The sequence below is a fragment of the Fringilla coelebs genome, assembly GCF_963513975.1.
Source record: "Fringilla coelebs genome assembly, chromosome: 26".
NCBI lineage: Eukaryota > Metazoa > Chordata > Aves > Passeriformes > Fringillidae > Fringilla > Fringilla coelebs.
Genome location: NC_140052.1, coordinates 4686384 through 4702793, shown reverse-complemented (window position 1 = coordinate 4702793; position 16410 = coordinate 4686384). Strand labels below are relative to the sequence as shown.

General features: G+C 45.0%; 1 protein-coding gene across 1 annotated transcript in view; it reads left to right on the top strand.

Annotated features, from left to right (window-relative positions):
- The first annotated feature begins 6826 nt into the window (after window positions 1-6826).
- EBF2 (EBF transcription factor 2) overlaps window positions 6827-16410 on the top strand; it is a 127230-nt gene continuing 117646 nt past the window's right edge. Inside the window, exons 1-5 of the mRNA XM_084221891.1 lie at window positions 6827-7146; window positions 9347-9503; window positions 10480-10543; window positions 10808-10863; window positions 11227-11300. Coding sequence (XP_084078017.1) covers window positions 7016-7146; window positions 9347-9503; window positions 10480-10543; window positions 10808-10863; window positions 11227-11300 — 482 coding nt within the window. The 5' untranslated portion in view covers window positions 6827-7015. The remainder of the gene's footprint in view (window positions 7147-9346; window positions 9504-10479; window positions 10544-10807; window positions 10864-11226; window positions 11301-16410) is intronic.

Here is a 16410-nt window from a genome sequence, read left to right as displayed (position 1 = left end):
ATTATTTGGTAAAAGATATTATTTCTACTCACCTAACTGATGAAAAGGTGATGGTTTACAACCAGGCTGAACAAATTCTTTTAAGTATCAAAACTATTTAGGTGTGAGAAACTTTCAAAGCAGTGCTGTTTACCCTGTTAAAATCAGTGATGAAAGAAACAGTTCAAATGGTGAATTGTAATTAAATATTGCAGAAGCCCTAAAACTCTGGGAAGAATTCTTACCTTCGGAAAGATAATGTTTACACTAACAAAGATTCTGATGATTTAAATTTTGAGCTTTTTTTTTTGGTATTTTTACTGGTTAGGGGAAGAAAACATGGAAAGATCTGATGAGAGGAGCTGGCATCACATAAAATCAGCTTCCCTGCTTCTGATAAAAATGCAAATCTTCTCAGGGTCAGAATCTGGCTGTGTCATTTTGCAGCTTTTGGAGTGCAATGTACTGAGATCCTGTTGGCTTTCTGGAGTGAGGTGTGTTAATAGCTCTGTTCCACCAAATAACCTGAAGTTTCTTTGTTTAAGGTGCTTCAAAGAAGAGCTGAGCTGTCTCTCCAAGGTTGTAAACCTTTAATTGTAGGATATTGGGCTTTTAAAAACCTCTTTCTTGTAGCTTATGGAAAGAATGTAGGAATAGTCAGATTAGATTAGATTTTTTGGGATGTATTTTATTTTAGCCTCTGTTGCCAGACGCTTTAAAAGAAGGCACAGGACACTCAGGACACTTGACAGGACACAGGTGTTATGATTTTTGACCATCCAAGTGATTTTCCTAATCCTAATGCACCCCACCTTTTCTGAAAATCAAGGGCAAAACTGGCAAATTTGGAATTAAACACAATTTGCATATTCCTGCTGCAATACCAGTTTGCATCAAAATAGTTTTACATCCCTGTCACTCGAGAGTATTCTAGTTTAAATGTTAGGTTGTGCTTCATGGAAGAGTGACAGAAATCTGCAGTTGTTATATTTTTAAATACTTTTTAAAAGAAGGGGTTTTGTCTAGCGAGTTGCTGAGGCTTTCCTGACTTTTGAGCTGGCCAAGTGTCCCTGTGGCACGACTTGAGAGAGACTATTCATGTAATTAAAGTGAGACACCTGTTTAAGGCAGAGCTGCATTCAGTTGAGTCAAGAAATAAAAATTAGGCCCTCACTGTGCAGATGTTTGAGCATGATGTTAAGCATGTCTGTATTGTCTAGCAATTCTTGTAAGACCACTTGAGTGACTAGAGTAGGTTAAGTGCCACTATAACAATGTTTGCAATTCTGGGGACCACTTTTATTTAGTTCATATGTTAATGAATTAATTGAATTCTGGTCTTCAGTATGTCTGCATTTATCCAGTTGCTTGTGGAGACTCTGTTTGACAGCTGGGGTTGGGTCTGAAGCACACACCTGGAACTAGAGAGGCTGTGATAACCTAAACTCCTTCCTGGTGAATATTTCAGATAGTTTATATACAAAGACATATTGAAAAGTTCATTTTGATTGCTTTCCATAAAGTGCAAAATGAGGGAGAGGATCCCAGCACAAATATACACCCGCTTCAAGTATTTTTCCTGAGTGTGGTTGTTGCTTCAAACCTCCATGTGGTTACAAAAACAAACTTCAGTGCTCCGACTCCTCAAATCTGCATTATAAAATGAAATGGAACACACACTCCCCACGGTAAAATATTATTTGCTAACGTGTTCCAAAACTATGCTAGGCAAAAGGCAGTAAAAGTATCTTTTAAAATAAAAAAAGTTGGATATAAAATGTAGCAGATGTGTTTTTCTGTTCTAGTGAAAAGAAAAACACCTCCTTATTGGAATGAACAGGATACTCAGAAGTGGATCTGATGGATACAACGTTTTCTCTCTTTTGGGAAAGATGAGGTGGGGAAGACGTTATTAAATGTTTACTTATGCATTGGTAAGTTTGAAAGCATTCCTTTGTTCACTGCTTATAAATATGATCGGTGAAATCTCTGCAACTGGCAGTTTGTGAGGGCTGATGAGTGTGGAGAGCTGCCTCCAGTAAATAGTGCCTCCTTTATGGTGCCAGAGGGAAGGGGGAGAGAAAGAGGCAGAGACCAGGTAGGGTTCACAATTTTCCAGCTATAAACCCGTGTTTCTGCTTATTTACTGATGGCCTGGGGAGGCTGTGATGAGGATCTATTGTTTTATTCTTGGGAGTTCAACTTTTTCTAGCAATCAGATGGAGAGTTCTCTTCTGAGAAATGTGTTGATTGTTTAAAACCAGGTTTATAATAAATATAACGGAAAGCACAGCAACACTTTAGACCCTGTTTTGCAGTTTTCACAGTTAAGAACTCAAGTTGCTTTTGGGATTTAGTTGCACCCACCTGAACTACTTTAAACCTCCCCTGTTAAGAAGCCTTTTTTCATTTCATATGTTTTTATTTTAGTTAAATGGAGAGCCTTGTAAATGCAGAGTAGTCTTGCATCAGCTGGAGCAGTTTTCTGCTCTGGTTCCATACGCAGTGCTCTGACTGCCCTCCTCACACTCCTCATTCCACAGCTTAGGACTCAGCCTGCTCCTGTTTTTTGTAGCCACATTTCTGTCACAAGCTGCAGGCTATCCCATGCAAATAAATATTTTGTTTATGCTGATGTTTGGCACTTGAAAGTTTTTTTCGGGGACTTCTTTGTTTGTTACATACCGTTACTGTATTGCCAAAAGTGCAATTGATGTGTGCTTTAACGCATGACTCAGAACTTGAAGCTGTTACCAGCTTAAGAAAACATTTTCTAAAAGGCACATTTATTTTTCTGGTACAGGTGTACTGGAAAAATGAACCTTCCAGTGAGATTAGTGGATAAAGAGGGAAATATATTAGTTGTCCTTCTCCGTTCTGACACTCATAATTTTAACCTACAATTCGTTCCCTTGAGGCACCTGAAGGTTGGTGAAATCTCACAAATGAACAGGAACAAGAATTAAATGTTTCCTTCCAAGTGTCGTCTTTAGGATTAGTTTACCTTTTTTTTTTTTTTTTCCTTGACATTTTCTCCTTAAACGTGAGAGGAAACAATAGTAGTTGAAGTTTATGCTTTAAAATGGGTTAAATATTATATTCTATCCATCTTTCTTCCTGCTGGGAGTTGCTGAGATGTGCCGAAGAGTGAAAGTTGACTCCGGTGTATGAAACGACGCTGCTAAAAACCTGCTAACAAAGACGAGCATCTCTCTTTACCACGTCAAATCTGTCTCACCTGTCATTTTGACCCGTGCATGTGGAAACGAGTGCGGCAATCTGGAGGGGAATAACTCTTCCTCCAGAAGGAAATGATCAGCACTCACCGAACCAGTTGCTTTCCACCCTCTCACACCCCCCCCCAACACCCACCCCGCGCTTTCTCTTTTAGTCCGAGGAAGAAAATCGCTCGAAGCGATTGGCAGGATGAACCCCGCTGGATGGAAAGCTGTGGGGATTCGGGGGCGGCCGGGAGGGACCCCCGAGCCCGGGGGATGCGGGGAGCGCCCGGCCCGGCGCCCTTCCCCTCCCTCCACCCGGAGCACCGCGGACCCGGAGCCGCTCCCGGCGCCGCTGGGCTCCGGAGCCTCTTCCCAAACCTTCGGCTCCGTTTGTAGCTGGAATTGTATTTACGGCACGGCAGACGCTCCGCTGGACGCTCCCCTGGCTTTCCCGGGGGCTGGAGGGCTGTGTCGGGGTTGTTTTCCCTCCCGGAGTTCCGCGGTGCCCTTTACCTGCCGGCGGATCCCACTCCCCGAGCCGAACTGCGGAAACCTCTAAAGTGCAAATCCAGATTTATCGGCGGTCGCACGAGTATCAACACGGCTTTTTTTTTTTTTTTTTTTTTTTTTTTTTCCTGAGTGAATTTGCATCAGAAGAGTCTGAGCGATGAGCTTTTCGCTCGGTTTAATACAGTTTGGGCTTGAAACGGGGAGTCTAGATCAGCAGTCTGTAATTTCAGAAGTATTCAAGGACTCCTGCGCTTTTGCAGCATATCTTAGAGGCGAGAAACTTGGTTGGGGGACCAAATTCTGTCCCCGAAAGCGCTTTCCCTGCCTGGAGCGGCGCAGCTCCCCCGCCCTTCCCCGAGCCCCCCGCGATGGTGGGGAGGGGGCACCCCACGGGCACGGCTCCCGCGGGGCCGGGAGGGGACGGTGCCCCCGCAGCTGCGCCCCGAGTGCCAAATTCCGGCGGCAGCTGTTTGGGGCGAAGGGAGAGCTTCTGCCCTGACCCGCGCTGTGCCCTCTGACCCGCCCGAATCCCTGCGAGCGAAGCTCCCCCGGGGCCCGGCACACGAGTCCCCTTTGTTCGCTGGGCTGGAGGCACCGGCCTGCGGCCGGACCCCACCCCGCGGGGATAGGCTCGGCTTTATCTCCAGGGGAGATGGGCTCGGCTTAGCAGGGAGCGTTCCCTCCTTGGGAACGCATCGGCCGAGGCTGCAGCGAGAGGGAATTCCGCCCCCTCCCCTTCCGCCCCTGCCCAGGGTTCAGGAACGAACGTAGGAACGGTCGGAGCGGTACTGCCAGAAATTATCTTAGTGCAAAGAGGGGGCTTTTATTCGAGGAAATGTACCCACGCCTATTGCGAAATGCTAAAAAAGCCCCACTATAATATGCCTTACCACCGCCTATATATTTATCTTACATGCTCTGGTTTTTCACTTTTTAAAAGTATTTAAAAAAAACCAAATCCTGCCCTGTTTGGGCTTTTTAGTACAGAGGAATTGCATTTCAGAGATGCTAATATCATATCTTGAAAGATTAACCTCCACCCTCTAGCTCCGTCAAACTGCTGTTGCTTTTCTCTAATGCTAAAATAACGCCAGCCTCGCCTTTTGCTAACCTGGCAAAATCATTTCCTGCATATTTATCAATTTGGGGAGGTGGGTTAGCATGGCGAATTTCCTTGAACAAAGATTGGGTGAGATGTATTAGTTCATCCAATACCATGTCTGTCACTTATGTAGACAGAATAAATCCGAGTCCCGGCTTTGCCCTCAATCGTGCCTGAATTAAGGATACATTTTAATGAAAGTTTCATGGGAAGATTTTAATTTGAGATTCTTTTTGGAGAGAACTGTATAAAACTCCGTGAAAATAATCTTGCATTTAATAGGTGGCCAATAGGTGGTTTTGAATCGCGGCTGAACGTGGATGGAAGGAGTTCCGATTTATTCGGAAATGGAAATTATACTTCGATCCCGTTAAAAAAAAAAATCAAGCAGGTTAAATAGAGGAGCTGCACATAATGAGTGAAGGAAATCCTTGAATCCTTGCGCTGTGCCTTTAACTACCGAACATCTGATTCCCTCATCTGGCAGATGGTCTCTGAGCACAGATTTGCATTCATTGTCTTGAAATCTGTTTTCGCGTTGGTGTTATATAGATTTCGGAGGTAGATCTATACACAGATCAGAATACAAAAGGGCCAGGAGGAAAATATGTCCAAGGCAGAGCAGTTTTAAAAAATGAACTAAAATAAATGCAGACGTAGGTATGGTCGCGGGTCACGGCGGGCCGGGCTGGGAAGGGCTCCGGTTTCCTTTAATGGGAAATGTTGCCTACATGGGATATTATAAAAAGTTTTAAGGTGAGACCTGACAGCTCTCAGGGTGTAACGCTGGGGTCCGCTGGGTGTCTGGCGGTCTTGGGCTGGCTCTTGCCCTGCAGGCAGCCTCTGCCTACACCCTCCCCCAGACCCATTTCTCTCCCTCTGGGCAATTTTTCATTTTAAATCCCGCGCCTGAGAGCGAAGCGGCCGCTACCCGTGCGGCGGCTGCGGCAGCGCAGCGCGGGCAGACGGACAGACGGACAGAGCTCGTGCTTTCAGCGCAGTTTGGCTGTTCTGGGGCAGGACGGGCTGAGCCTGCCGAGACACCGAGATCAACCCGCGAGTGCCGTGCCCGGCTCCGGCTCTCCCGGGACGGGCGCGCTCCTCCCGCTCCGGGCCCACGGTTCCAGCGCACTCTGTGCGGTCTGGGGCAGCACCGCTCGGTGCGAGGCTGCCGGTCCCTGGCCATAACCCATCGCGATAAACCACCACGATAAACCCGCCGTTCCCCTGCCCGGATTTCGGCAGCCGCGAGGCGAGTGGCGGTCGTGCTCCTTGCAGCCCAGCCCCGCAGCTTTCGCACAGTTTGTGCTTTCTGGGGCAGCACCGTTTGGTGTGGAGCCGCCGGGCTGTGCCGATAAACCCATCACGATAAACTCGCGGGTCCCCTGCCCGTGGTCCAGCTGCGCCAGAGTGCGCGGCGGGCGCGCCGTTTCCACGCCGGTCCCGCCGCTTTATCGCGGTTTGTGCGGTCTGGGGCAGCACCGCTCGCTGTGGGGCTGCCGGGCTATGACCATAACCCATGCCCATAACCCGATCGTGACATCCCGATCGCGACAGCCCCGCGCGTCCCCTGCCCGGGCGCGCTCCGTCCACCCCGGCCCCGCCGGAGCCGCGCGGGGGGCGGAGCGCCGCCTCGCGCTTCAACCAATGGCGGTGCGAGATGCAAATGAGATCTCCTTATGCGGGCCGGGCCCCGCCCCCGCGCCGCCCGCCGTAAGCCACCGATGGCGCGGCGGGAAGGGCCGGCGGGAGGCACCGGCCGCGCTCCCGCTCCGCCGCCGCCTCTCCTGCGCGATTCACCCCACGGCTGGGGGCTGTTTGCCTTCCTTCCGTCCTGCCTTCTTCCTGGATTAGGCAGCAATCAATCCTTCTCCCCGTTGTCTGTTTGAGGAACAGGTGATCCTCGTTAGCGGCGATCGGTTTCTGGATGCGGCTCCCTCGTCTGCGTGTGAAGGATGATGATACCGGGCGAGACTGAATCAGCGTAACTTTTACTTGGCAAGAGGAAAAACTTTCTTCCCCGTTTGAAGGCGTTAAAAACACGTAGCGTTAAAAAGCAGAAGAAGTTGGTTTTAAAGCTGAACTTCACTTTCCTGGGATTTGTGTGTCAGATTCAAAGGCTGCGTCGTTTTGTTTTTCTTTTTTTTCCCTTCTCCCTTATCTCCCAAAAGGAAACTGTTGCTAGTTGGCATAGACTTTTTAAATGTTTGGAATTCAAGATACTTTAGGAAGAGGACCAATTCTGAAAGATAAATCTCTAGGTTCTGAGATGGATTCCGTCAGGTCCTGGGTCAGAAACGTTGGGGTTGTGGATGCAAACGTAGCAGCACAAAGGTAACCGTGACTATTTCTCTCCCACTTTCCCTCTGCTTGTTTTTTTTTTTTTTTTTAAAGTAAATCTTTTCATTCTGCCCCGTTGTTAGCATTTGATATTAAATTAAATTTTTCCTCTCTGTCCCCGTCCCGGTCTCCTCCAGTCAGCGAAAAGTGAAGGCTGGAGCTAGAGCTAGGCAGCAGCGCTCCAAAACCGGAGAGCATCAGGAGTCCTAAAACCCGGTGCGGGGCTCAGATGACAGCGAGACGGGATCACCCTTTTATTTTCTGCCTCAGGAAGATGTGTGGGGCTCTGGATTGGTTGTTCCCAGCGACCCAGGGTACTCCTCCCTGCTTGCTGGGCCAGACAGCCGAACAGAAGGGGACCAAGTTAGAATTAACTCAAATGCAGATGTCAAACCCGAGCTCCCCCGGCCCATCTTATTTTGCTTAATTCACCGTGGGCATTGCCGAAATCGCCACCCGTGGTTTCAGGGCAGGCAGGGCAGGGTCTGAGGGAGCAGGGGAGGGCACAGGCACACCGCATCCCCGCGGGCATCCCGCAACCTGCGGCCGTCCCGCGCTGCCGCCCGGAGCACCTGCCCGAGCGCCCGAGAGGGCTCTGCTGAGCTGAAATGGCTCTGGACACCCCGAAATTGGGGCCTGGCTGTTTGCTTTCTGCTTCTTTAGGCGGGTTATCGCCCTTTACGCCCCCTTTTCATTTTCTCTTCCCAGCCAAGTCGGCGCAGGACAGTTATCTCAGTCTCTTCCCGTTAGGGGTAAGACGATGAAAACTCTTTTGGGTAATTTTTTTTTCCCTTGCTCTCTGGATAACTTAAAAAAAAAAAAGTTAAAAAAGAAAGTAGTAGCGTCCAGGAACCCCGGGAGTAAGGTGGATTTTATTTAGTATTAGAGACAAGGGGAAAGGTATCAAACAGCAGAGGGGACTTCAGATGAAACAGATGTTTTAGAAATAGTACATCCATGCCCCCACCGACGGCCTGATCTCGCAGCAAGGTTTTCCAAGCGCCGTGGGAGGAGTTATCAGAGTTTTATGAATGTCGATAGAGCGTTTAATAAATACGGTTGAGGGGGAAGAGGTTTATCCTTGAGGAAACTGAAAGTAAAAGGAAACAGCTCCTGACAAGACTCCGATTCACGGGAGCGGTGGAGGTGCAACCGCGTTGTGCTACCTGCTGGCATCGGCAGGTTTTTTTTCCAGATATTCCTAACAAACCAATAAATCCCAATTTTTACACGCAGAATGAGAGGAATCCCCAAGCTAGGTGCAGTTGTGGTGGATGTGGTGAGTTCACACCGTACCTCATTGGCAAGGAAAACACAGGGAAACATCTGTAGCTTGAAAGTGTCAAATACTTTTGCCAGCGCTGTGGATCTATTTTGGGGACTAAAACCCAAAGATGTCCAACTCCTAACTAGTCTGGCGCACAGACTTAATCTGTCTATTAAGTAATTTGGAGGTGCTCATGCACACTTATTTTCTTCTCAGTAAGTAGAAATTGGCTTTAGGGAGAGGGAACTGCAACTAATTTCACAAAGCAATAAAGCTGCAGTCAGGGATATCGTGGGTAAACAGAAGCATTTGAATCTTTCGAAGCCGGGAAATGCGTGGGAAACATCACAACGTTTTCTGCAGTCAGGGAGAAGATTTTCTCAAGGGCTAAATTCTTTCAGTTTAAGTCAGAGATTCAATTCACAGGAGTCAGTTCAAGTAAGTCAGTGACTAAAGTCAAACTTCGCAGCCGAGGGAAGTGGCTGCTCTGCTCGAGAGTCGTTGTCTCTGACCAAAACGGAGGCGTCCCCGAGTTGACATCCTGCCCGTAGGAAAGATTTTTAGGGTGGCTTGTTTTGTCCTCCAGGAGAAGGGAGCAGGAGCAGGATGTGCAAAGAACACTTCCAGCCCCTCTGACACGGCACAGCGCTTCCCAGCGTGCCGGCCCCGAGCGGTGACAGGCGGGGAAAGAAGCGGAGGAAGGAAAACCCCCGCTGCCTTTAGCTGTAGCCCCCCTCTGTAAATCCGGGGCAGGCAGGGAGCGGGGCCACGCCGAAATTGGGGTTCCAGTGCCCGTGGCCCCGGCGCTGGCAGGGACGGTCCGAGCGTGCTCTGCCTGTGCTGTTGTTGTTTTGCCGTTTCTGCTGCACAACCTGGTAATGTCTTTGTCTCTCCCCCCTCACCCCATCCCGTGTGTTTCCTCCACAGCGGAGTAGCTTTGTCCAGAGCCCACTTTGAAAAGCAGCCACCCTCCAACTTGAGGAAATCCAATTTCTTTCACTTTGTTCTGGCTCTCTACGACAGACAGGGGCAGCCCGTGGAAATAGAGAGGACAGCTTTTGTGGACTTTGTAGAAAATGATAAAGTAAGGCTCCTTACTCTTCTTCTTCCTCTTTCCCTCTCCAATTTTTGATCTTCTCCCCCCGCTGAGCTGCCAGCTTCTAATACCTGTTGTCCCTAAAAAAATACAGCCGTGGTTTGGTCAGGGTTCAGGTGCTGTGGTAGAGCTGTAACCCTGTGTGTGCTGCTGTGGTTAAAAAGGGTTGGAAGCCTCTGCTTTGTATTGCAAATTTCATTCACCCACTAAGACTAAAATAAATAAAATTCATGGGGGATAAATGCACTTAGCTTTTTTTACCTACCAGATCTGCCAGGTTTTTTAGTATCCAAACAGAAGTGGAATCTGACCTGTAAATATGTCAGATTCCCATTGAGTGTGGTTATATGTATTTCCTAAGGCTCCAAAGTCAATGGCAGGACTTGAAAAGCATTTGCTTTTAGATTTTAATTCCATGTCTTGACCACTTGGCATTTTTTCAATTATTTTCTTAGCCATGAACAAGATTTTTTTTTTGAACTGTGAATCATAAATAATTATCTTACAGGAAATTACATAAAAAAGGACACAAGAAGTATCACCGTAACACAACCTTCAGGAATTAAATATCAATTTTGACTCAAAGGAACACCATTGAAAAGCAATGATCACAGGAAAATCAAAAGCTATTGTGTTTTCCTGGTGTCAATCTGCTTTATATTAAATGATTTGAAATGCACAAATTCTTCTCAATGTATTCCCTTGAAAAAGTTGAGAGCATAATGGCAAATAAGAGAGGCAAAGAAGTTCTTGAACTCCTACAGGAAAAGATGTCAGGAGTATTTTGTAGTTTGTCCTGGGTCACTCGGAAGGTTAATACATCCCAATCAGTGGATTCACCTCTTAGAATTTTAATCAACTTTGTTGTCACTTCCATCATGATTATCAGCTCTTGCATTTTAAATGTGCCAAGTGTATGTTCTGGAAGGATTTTCCCCCCCCCTTTTTTCAAATTCCCTTTCAGGAGCAAGGCAACGAGAAGACCAACAACGGCACACACTACAAACTCCAGCTCCTCTACAGCAACGGTGAGTGCCCTTCCCTGGCCCCTCCTGGGGGCTGTGCAGTCAGGTAGGGTCTGGCTGTCGGTGCTGTGATGTCCAAATTCACTGAAATTCCCTTGCATGAGGCCCCTTCAGCGCAGGGATGGGCCCTGGAGTTTCCATGGGCTTGGGAAGCAGAACTACCTGGGGTGCCGAGGGTGTCTGACGCGGCACTGATGGGTTTGTCCTGCTGCTCTCAGGGCAGGATGCCTGTGGAATGTTATTTATCCCTGTTCTCCCTCGCTCTAGGTGTCAGGACAGAGCAGGATCTCTATGTGAGGCTCATTGATTCTGTCACCAAGCAGGTGAGCGGGGCTGATCTCTGCCAGGCTGTCCTGTCCCACCTCATCTTTCCTCTTTGCTCAATATTCCCTTGCGTGTTTTTCCTTCTCTGTTTCATTTTGGTCTCTTGCTCAGCTGTATTGCAGACCTGTTTTGGAGAGTAATTGTGCTCTTAAGTCTCTTTTTTTTCCCTCTGTGGACCGCTGGTTTTTATCCACTTTGTAGCAATATTTATGTAAAGCTGTTTTCCCTGCACATAAAAGGGAAGGTGTTTATTTGCAGGCGATGGTGAGCAGTGGTAAAATCCCTTCCCCTCACACCTGAATATTCTAAGGAATAAATAACCCCTGATGCTCCTGGCTTACCCTTTCTCTTCATTTTTGTAGCCTATAACTTACGAAGGCCAGAACAAGAACCCCGAGATGTGCAGAGTGTTGCTCACCCACGAGGTCATGTGCAGGTAAGATGACTTTATTAACTCATCATTTGGGAGCTTTGCTTCCCAAAATGCTGGAAAAGCCTCTCCGAGGAAATTTTAAGTTGGGAGATTTTGATTTTGTTGTTTGTTTATTTTGTCGCTGGCTCAGAGAGGGTCTTTGTGTAGGAAGACTTTCTCTTTACGTGGGTAATACTTGCTTGTGTTCAAAAAAGATATTTGGGGGAGGTTTCCTATTTTTTTGCTATTAATTTTTCCTGCAGGAGATTCATCAACCACAGCTGCACTATTTTTGTTTAAAGTAGGCCTTTGCATGTGTTGTTTAAATCAAGACTTTTATATGCTTCTTGCTGATAGAATTTCTGCTCACCTTATGAGAATGAGAAGTTTAATTTATACATTTTTGCCTGTGAACTGCAGGATGTTCTTAATGCAATTTCCTTTGGTGAAATATTTTCATTTTCTCAAGTAAAGTGGCATCATTAATGTTCTTTAATTTTGGGCAGTTCTACCCCATAAGAAAAAACCCTCAAAGCCTTCCTTTTCTCTACATGTGAACAGTATTTAGAGGCCTTCTACTTTTTAATTAAAACAAAAAAAAAAGGACACTATTTTTAGCATTTAAATTTATAAATTAGAGGGTGAAATGACTTGAGGATGTTTTTAATCACTTTTGTATAAGTGTGAACTTACATGTACCTTATGTATGTATGTCGTGCTTCCATGGTAACTTATTACTTTTCCTGTTCTCGGGTAATTAAATTTTTTTCAATACATATAATAATGCAAACAGTCGATGTTCTTGTATTAAAATGTGCTAAAATGTGCATAGAACGTTCATAAAACAAGAGGCAAAACCCATTCATGACCTTTATTATACAGAGTTTGTGATTTATTGTATCAGTGGGAGAGGGTTAAGCTGGTGGACTCAATGTTGCTTCTTTTAATGGCTCAGCTTGCTACCTGATTGTTGTTTTTTTTTTTTTTTTATTAAAGTAGCCTTTTTAAATTAATAAAGAAGTGAGAGAAGCCTGTTTGGACAGAATTTTTATCAAGGGGAAGTCTTAGTTTCAGTAGTTAATTATGTCAAGAATTCCGTTACTTTTTAATAGCATATGAAACAGGTATTCAGTATGAAACAAATGTATTGTTCCTCTGTTGTGTGTAGCTCTCCTTAATTAAGTAAATTAGCTTTTGACCAGTATTTTCATATTTATGCCCAAACACAATGTATATCACATATGAGGGTGCACTGGGTGGGCTCTACAAGGGCCTGGTGATGCAGTGGCAAAGATCAAAGGTGAATCAGGGACTTTTTGGCTCATTTAGAACTCGTGTATATAATTATATATATGTATATATGCATCCATGCTGTTGAAAGGTTTCACTATAACCAGTGAAAATTAGAGAAGAAAAGTCTGATTTCTGTGCAATTGGGTTGTGGTTTGTGATAGCATAAGAGCAGTGAGCCCATTTCTTGTCTCCACTCTCCCCGCACAGAGCGCAGTTCTGGTTTGGAAGTTCAGGTATTTCAGCACCTTCTCATCCAAATGGACATGTTTGATTTAAAATTAATTTGGGCTTTCCCTCTGCTTCCTCTCCCTGCCTTGATGGTATCAAATGCTCTGCTCAGCTTTGATATTTCTGAGCTCCAGTGATGCCTGCAAACCTCTGTGCTTGATTTAAGGTAGCGTTGCACAAATCTAAGCTATTATTCTGATTATTCTCAGCTCTGCTGCTTGATAGATTAACCAAGGAAGAATTACAACTCAGGGACGTCCTTCCCATGTAAAACACAGATTAGTGAAGGGAATCAAAAGCACTCTGTAACCTAATGAAGACATTTGATTTTAAATGTCGTGTTTTCCTGAAGTATCTCTGAGCAGGACGCTGTGTATTCTGAAGAGGCATTACACACATCACTTTGAATAATGCCAGGGGAATGGCTCCAACTCTAGTTAAACTTGACATTTTATTTTATTTCTTTTAAGTACAATAATCAAATCTTCCTCATTGTGTGCTGCTTAAGTGGCAGCATCAATTTTTAAAGCCTCTAGTTTAGTTTGCATTAGGAACAGTACATAAAATTTTAATGCACTGTACCCACTCTGCTGTCGAAATTGATGCCTACTGCTTCTGAAAAGGAAAACAAGAAGGGTCTGTCTGTCTTTCTGCTCCTCTTCCAATCCTGCCTAGTTGAAGGTAGGATTTTTTAGGGGGGATTTTTCTGTACATAACCACACATGAGGATATTTTTTGCTGTGTGGAGACGAGCTCCTCCGAAAGTGCCCGTCTCTCCCTCAGACGGTGACAGATGCCTGCTTAGCAGGAAAGTTGTCTAAATATTGATATGGCTGCACCAATCTGTCACAGCCATTGAAAGTCCAGCTCTCAATAATTAGTGCTTTCAGGGCTTCCAGTGCGAGCCTCCATTTATTCATTTCCAATCTGAATTTTTCTCCCTTCTCTTCTTATGGCCTAATAGGAGCAGTTCCTCTTAGGTGTGTTTGTGTAGAATAACACAGTCCTGAGGGCTGGAAATCAAGGTAAAACACCTTCCTCTCCTGGAATAACCCCCCCCCCCCCCATCTTCTTCCTTTTCTTCCAATTATCCACTAAGAGGAAACTCGTTGTTATGCTGCTGCCAGCAACCCCCTACGCCCTCAATGCTCAGAGGGTTAAAAGGTATTATAATTTGAACAGAAGTAGTCTCAGGGTCTACAGCTGGCTAATAACAGAGTTGTATTGAGTGGAGTGAGCCCCACAGCTGTGACTTTCGCCACAAGGCTCAGACTAGACGGGAGCTCTAATCAGCTGGGCCAGGCGGCCACTGGGGCCCGTGTCTTTATCGGCCAGATGGTGTGAATTTAGACACTTTTGTTATGCAATTGCAGGGAGGAGTTGGGCAGAAGAAAACAAAACAAAGGCCACCATGCTGTGAGCTTATTTGAGTTTGAAATTAGAGACAGATTTTTTTTTTTTAATTTTTTTTTTTTTAATTTTGGTGTTGGGGTGAGGGGAGGGAAGTTGAGGGATGAATTTTAAAAGCGTTTTAGTCAAGTGCGAAGAGGGGACAGGATCGAAGTTTGGCTTTGGCATGAGGTTTCTGGGGTGCTCAGTTTGTAGGGCTGGGGTTGTCCCTGGGAACTTTCTGAGTTTGGTTTTATTTTTTCTGGACCATCCTTAACATAAACCATCATTTTCACCATGTAGATCTCACTAGAGGAGAAAGTATAACAACAAAAGGTGTAGAAAATCATCTTAAGCCTTGATATTCTTGTCTTAAGCAAATGAGCATCTCTAAAAGTGTGTTCCCAGCCCAACACTGTACCAGAAACGTAAATGTTGGTGAAGTCATGCCAATAATTTTCTTGAAGGCTTGATCCTGGACTACCAGAGTTTGGGGCTTTTGGCTTGGACTGAGACTGGAACCAGTCAATTCTGTTACAGACAGCACTTGTGAAACCAACCAAGTGGAAATGTTACTGCTTGGGTAAGGGGAGAAACTCTTGGAAATGGGGATTTAAAGATTTAAGGGATATTTTTGCTATAATGTTGGGCTGAAACATCCTCAGTTTTATGTTTAAACTCTGATTTTAAACAGAGTTTAAAACTCTGATTTATGTGCAAACAGTAATTCCTTCACTGGAAGTGGCTCTTCTCCCTCACTGAGATTTTTTTTCATATATTTGGGCTCAGAATATACCATGGTCAAAGGGGAAAAAGTCTATCACTTACAAAGATCATCCTCCAGCTGTGATAGGCATGTAGATATCAGTGAAATATTTGGAGAACTTCAGTTGCAAGCCACAGTTTTAGAGGGAAAATATTTGAATATTACAAACATAAAGTTCAGAACTGTAATAACAGTGGAAACAGAAATAAAACAAGATGCACTTGCTTCTGAACCCAGCCACATTGCGCTCAGCCTCACAGAATTCATCCTAAAATGCTCTGTCAAGAAGTGGCACCATCCCTGGAATTTTTTTATTTTTTTGCTTTATTATAAAGGCCTGTAAAGCAGCAAAGATTTTATTCTGCATGTTGTTTTCCATGTGTTGCTATACTGGACATGTCAAAGTAGACCCCAACTGATGTTCCTTTGAGAGGATTTTCTGCTTTTTTGGGGGGTTTATTTTAATTTTCTCCTTTAGAAAGCATCTCCCATCTTGGCTCCTGGTATAAAAATGCTCCATTCGTTCTAAACTCTGATTAGGCAGTGAAATCCATAAAAGATGCACTTAAAATAAAGTTGGGAGAGGGAGGGAGTGTGATGTTCTGTGTCTGTGCTGGTGTGAATTACCAGAGCTGCGCTGAAGTCGATGGAGCCATGACAATTTACAGCAGCTACAGGGACTGCCCCAGGGATTTTTAAATATTTAGTGTATCCTTTTATTTTAAAAGGAGTAGCATCGATGAATAAGTGCAGGTTTGAGGCAAGGGGAATGTAGGAATGTTGGAACAGTTAGAGCTGTTATTCAAATAGATCTGCTCCTTCCAGCTCATCAGGCTGGGCAATTCCAGCCCCAGAGCAGGAACTTCCCGGAAACTGGAGGAAATGTTGGGATTTTTCATAGCTGAAAGAGGCTTTTTTGTCTAAATGCTCATTTTAGGCATTTATAAATAAATATTAGGCATATCAAGCAAAAAATCCCCACTTTAATATTTTATTCTGCCTTTAATGAATTCAAGCATTTTATTTATTTCTTCTTCTAATATTTATTTATTTACTTAAAAAATAAAAAGTCTTTATTTTATTCTGCTTGGAATTGCTCCCCAGTTGGAAAGCTCTGACACTCAGAGTGCTGAAGAATTTTGCAGATGAATTCAGCACACCTGTACAAAAACCCATCGAAATTTCTTCATCCCGTGTGTGTAAATTTGAACAGAAACCTCTGCAAAATATGGAAAATACCTTCTAGAAAGGCATCTGATCTGGTGACTTTTGAAGAACGTGGGACTTCTGATAGAGACTTTTTAAACTTTTGGGTGCCTGCATCCTCCCTGTCCCACGTTGGCTTTGACTGGAACAAAAAAACCTGAGTGTGAAAACAGCTTAAATCTTCTCTGTTGCTTCAGGTTATTAAAAGTGAGGATTTCAGAGCAAGGACTTCTGTTTAACTCTTGATACTCA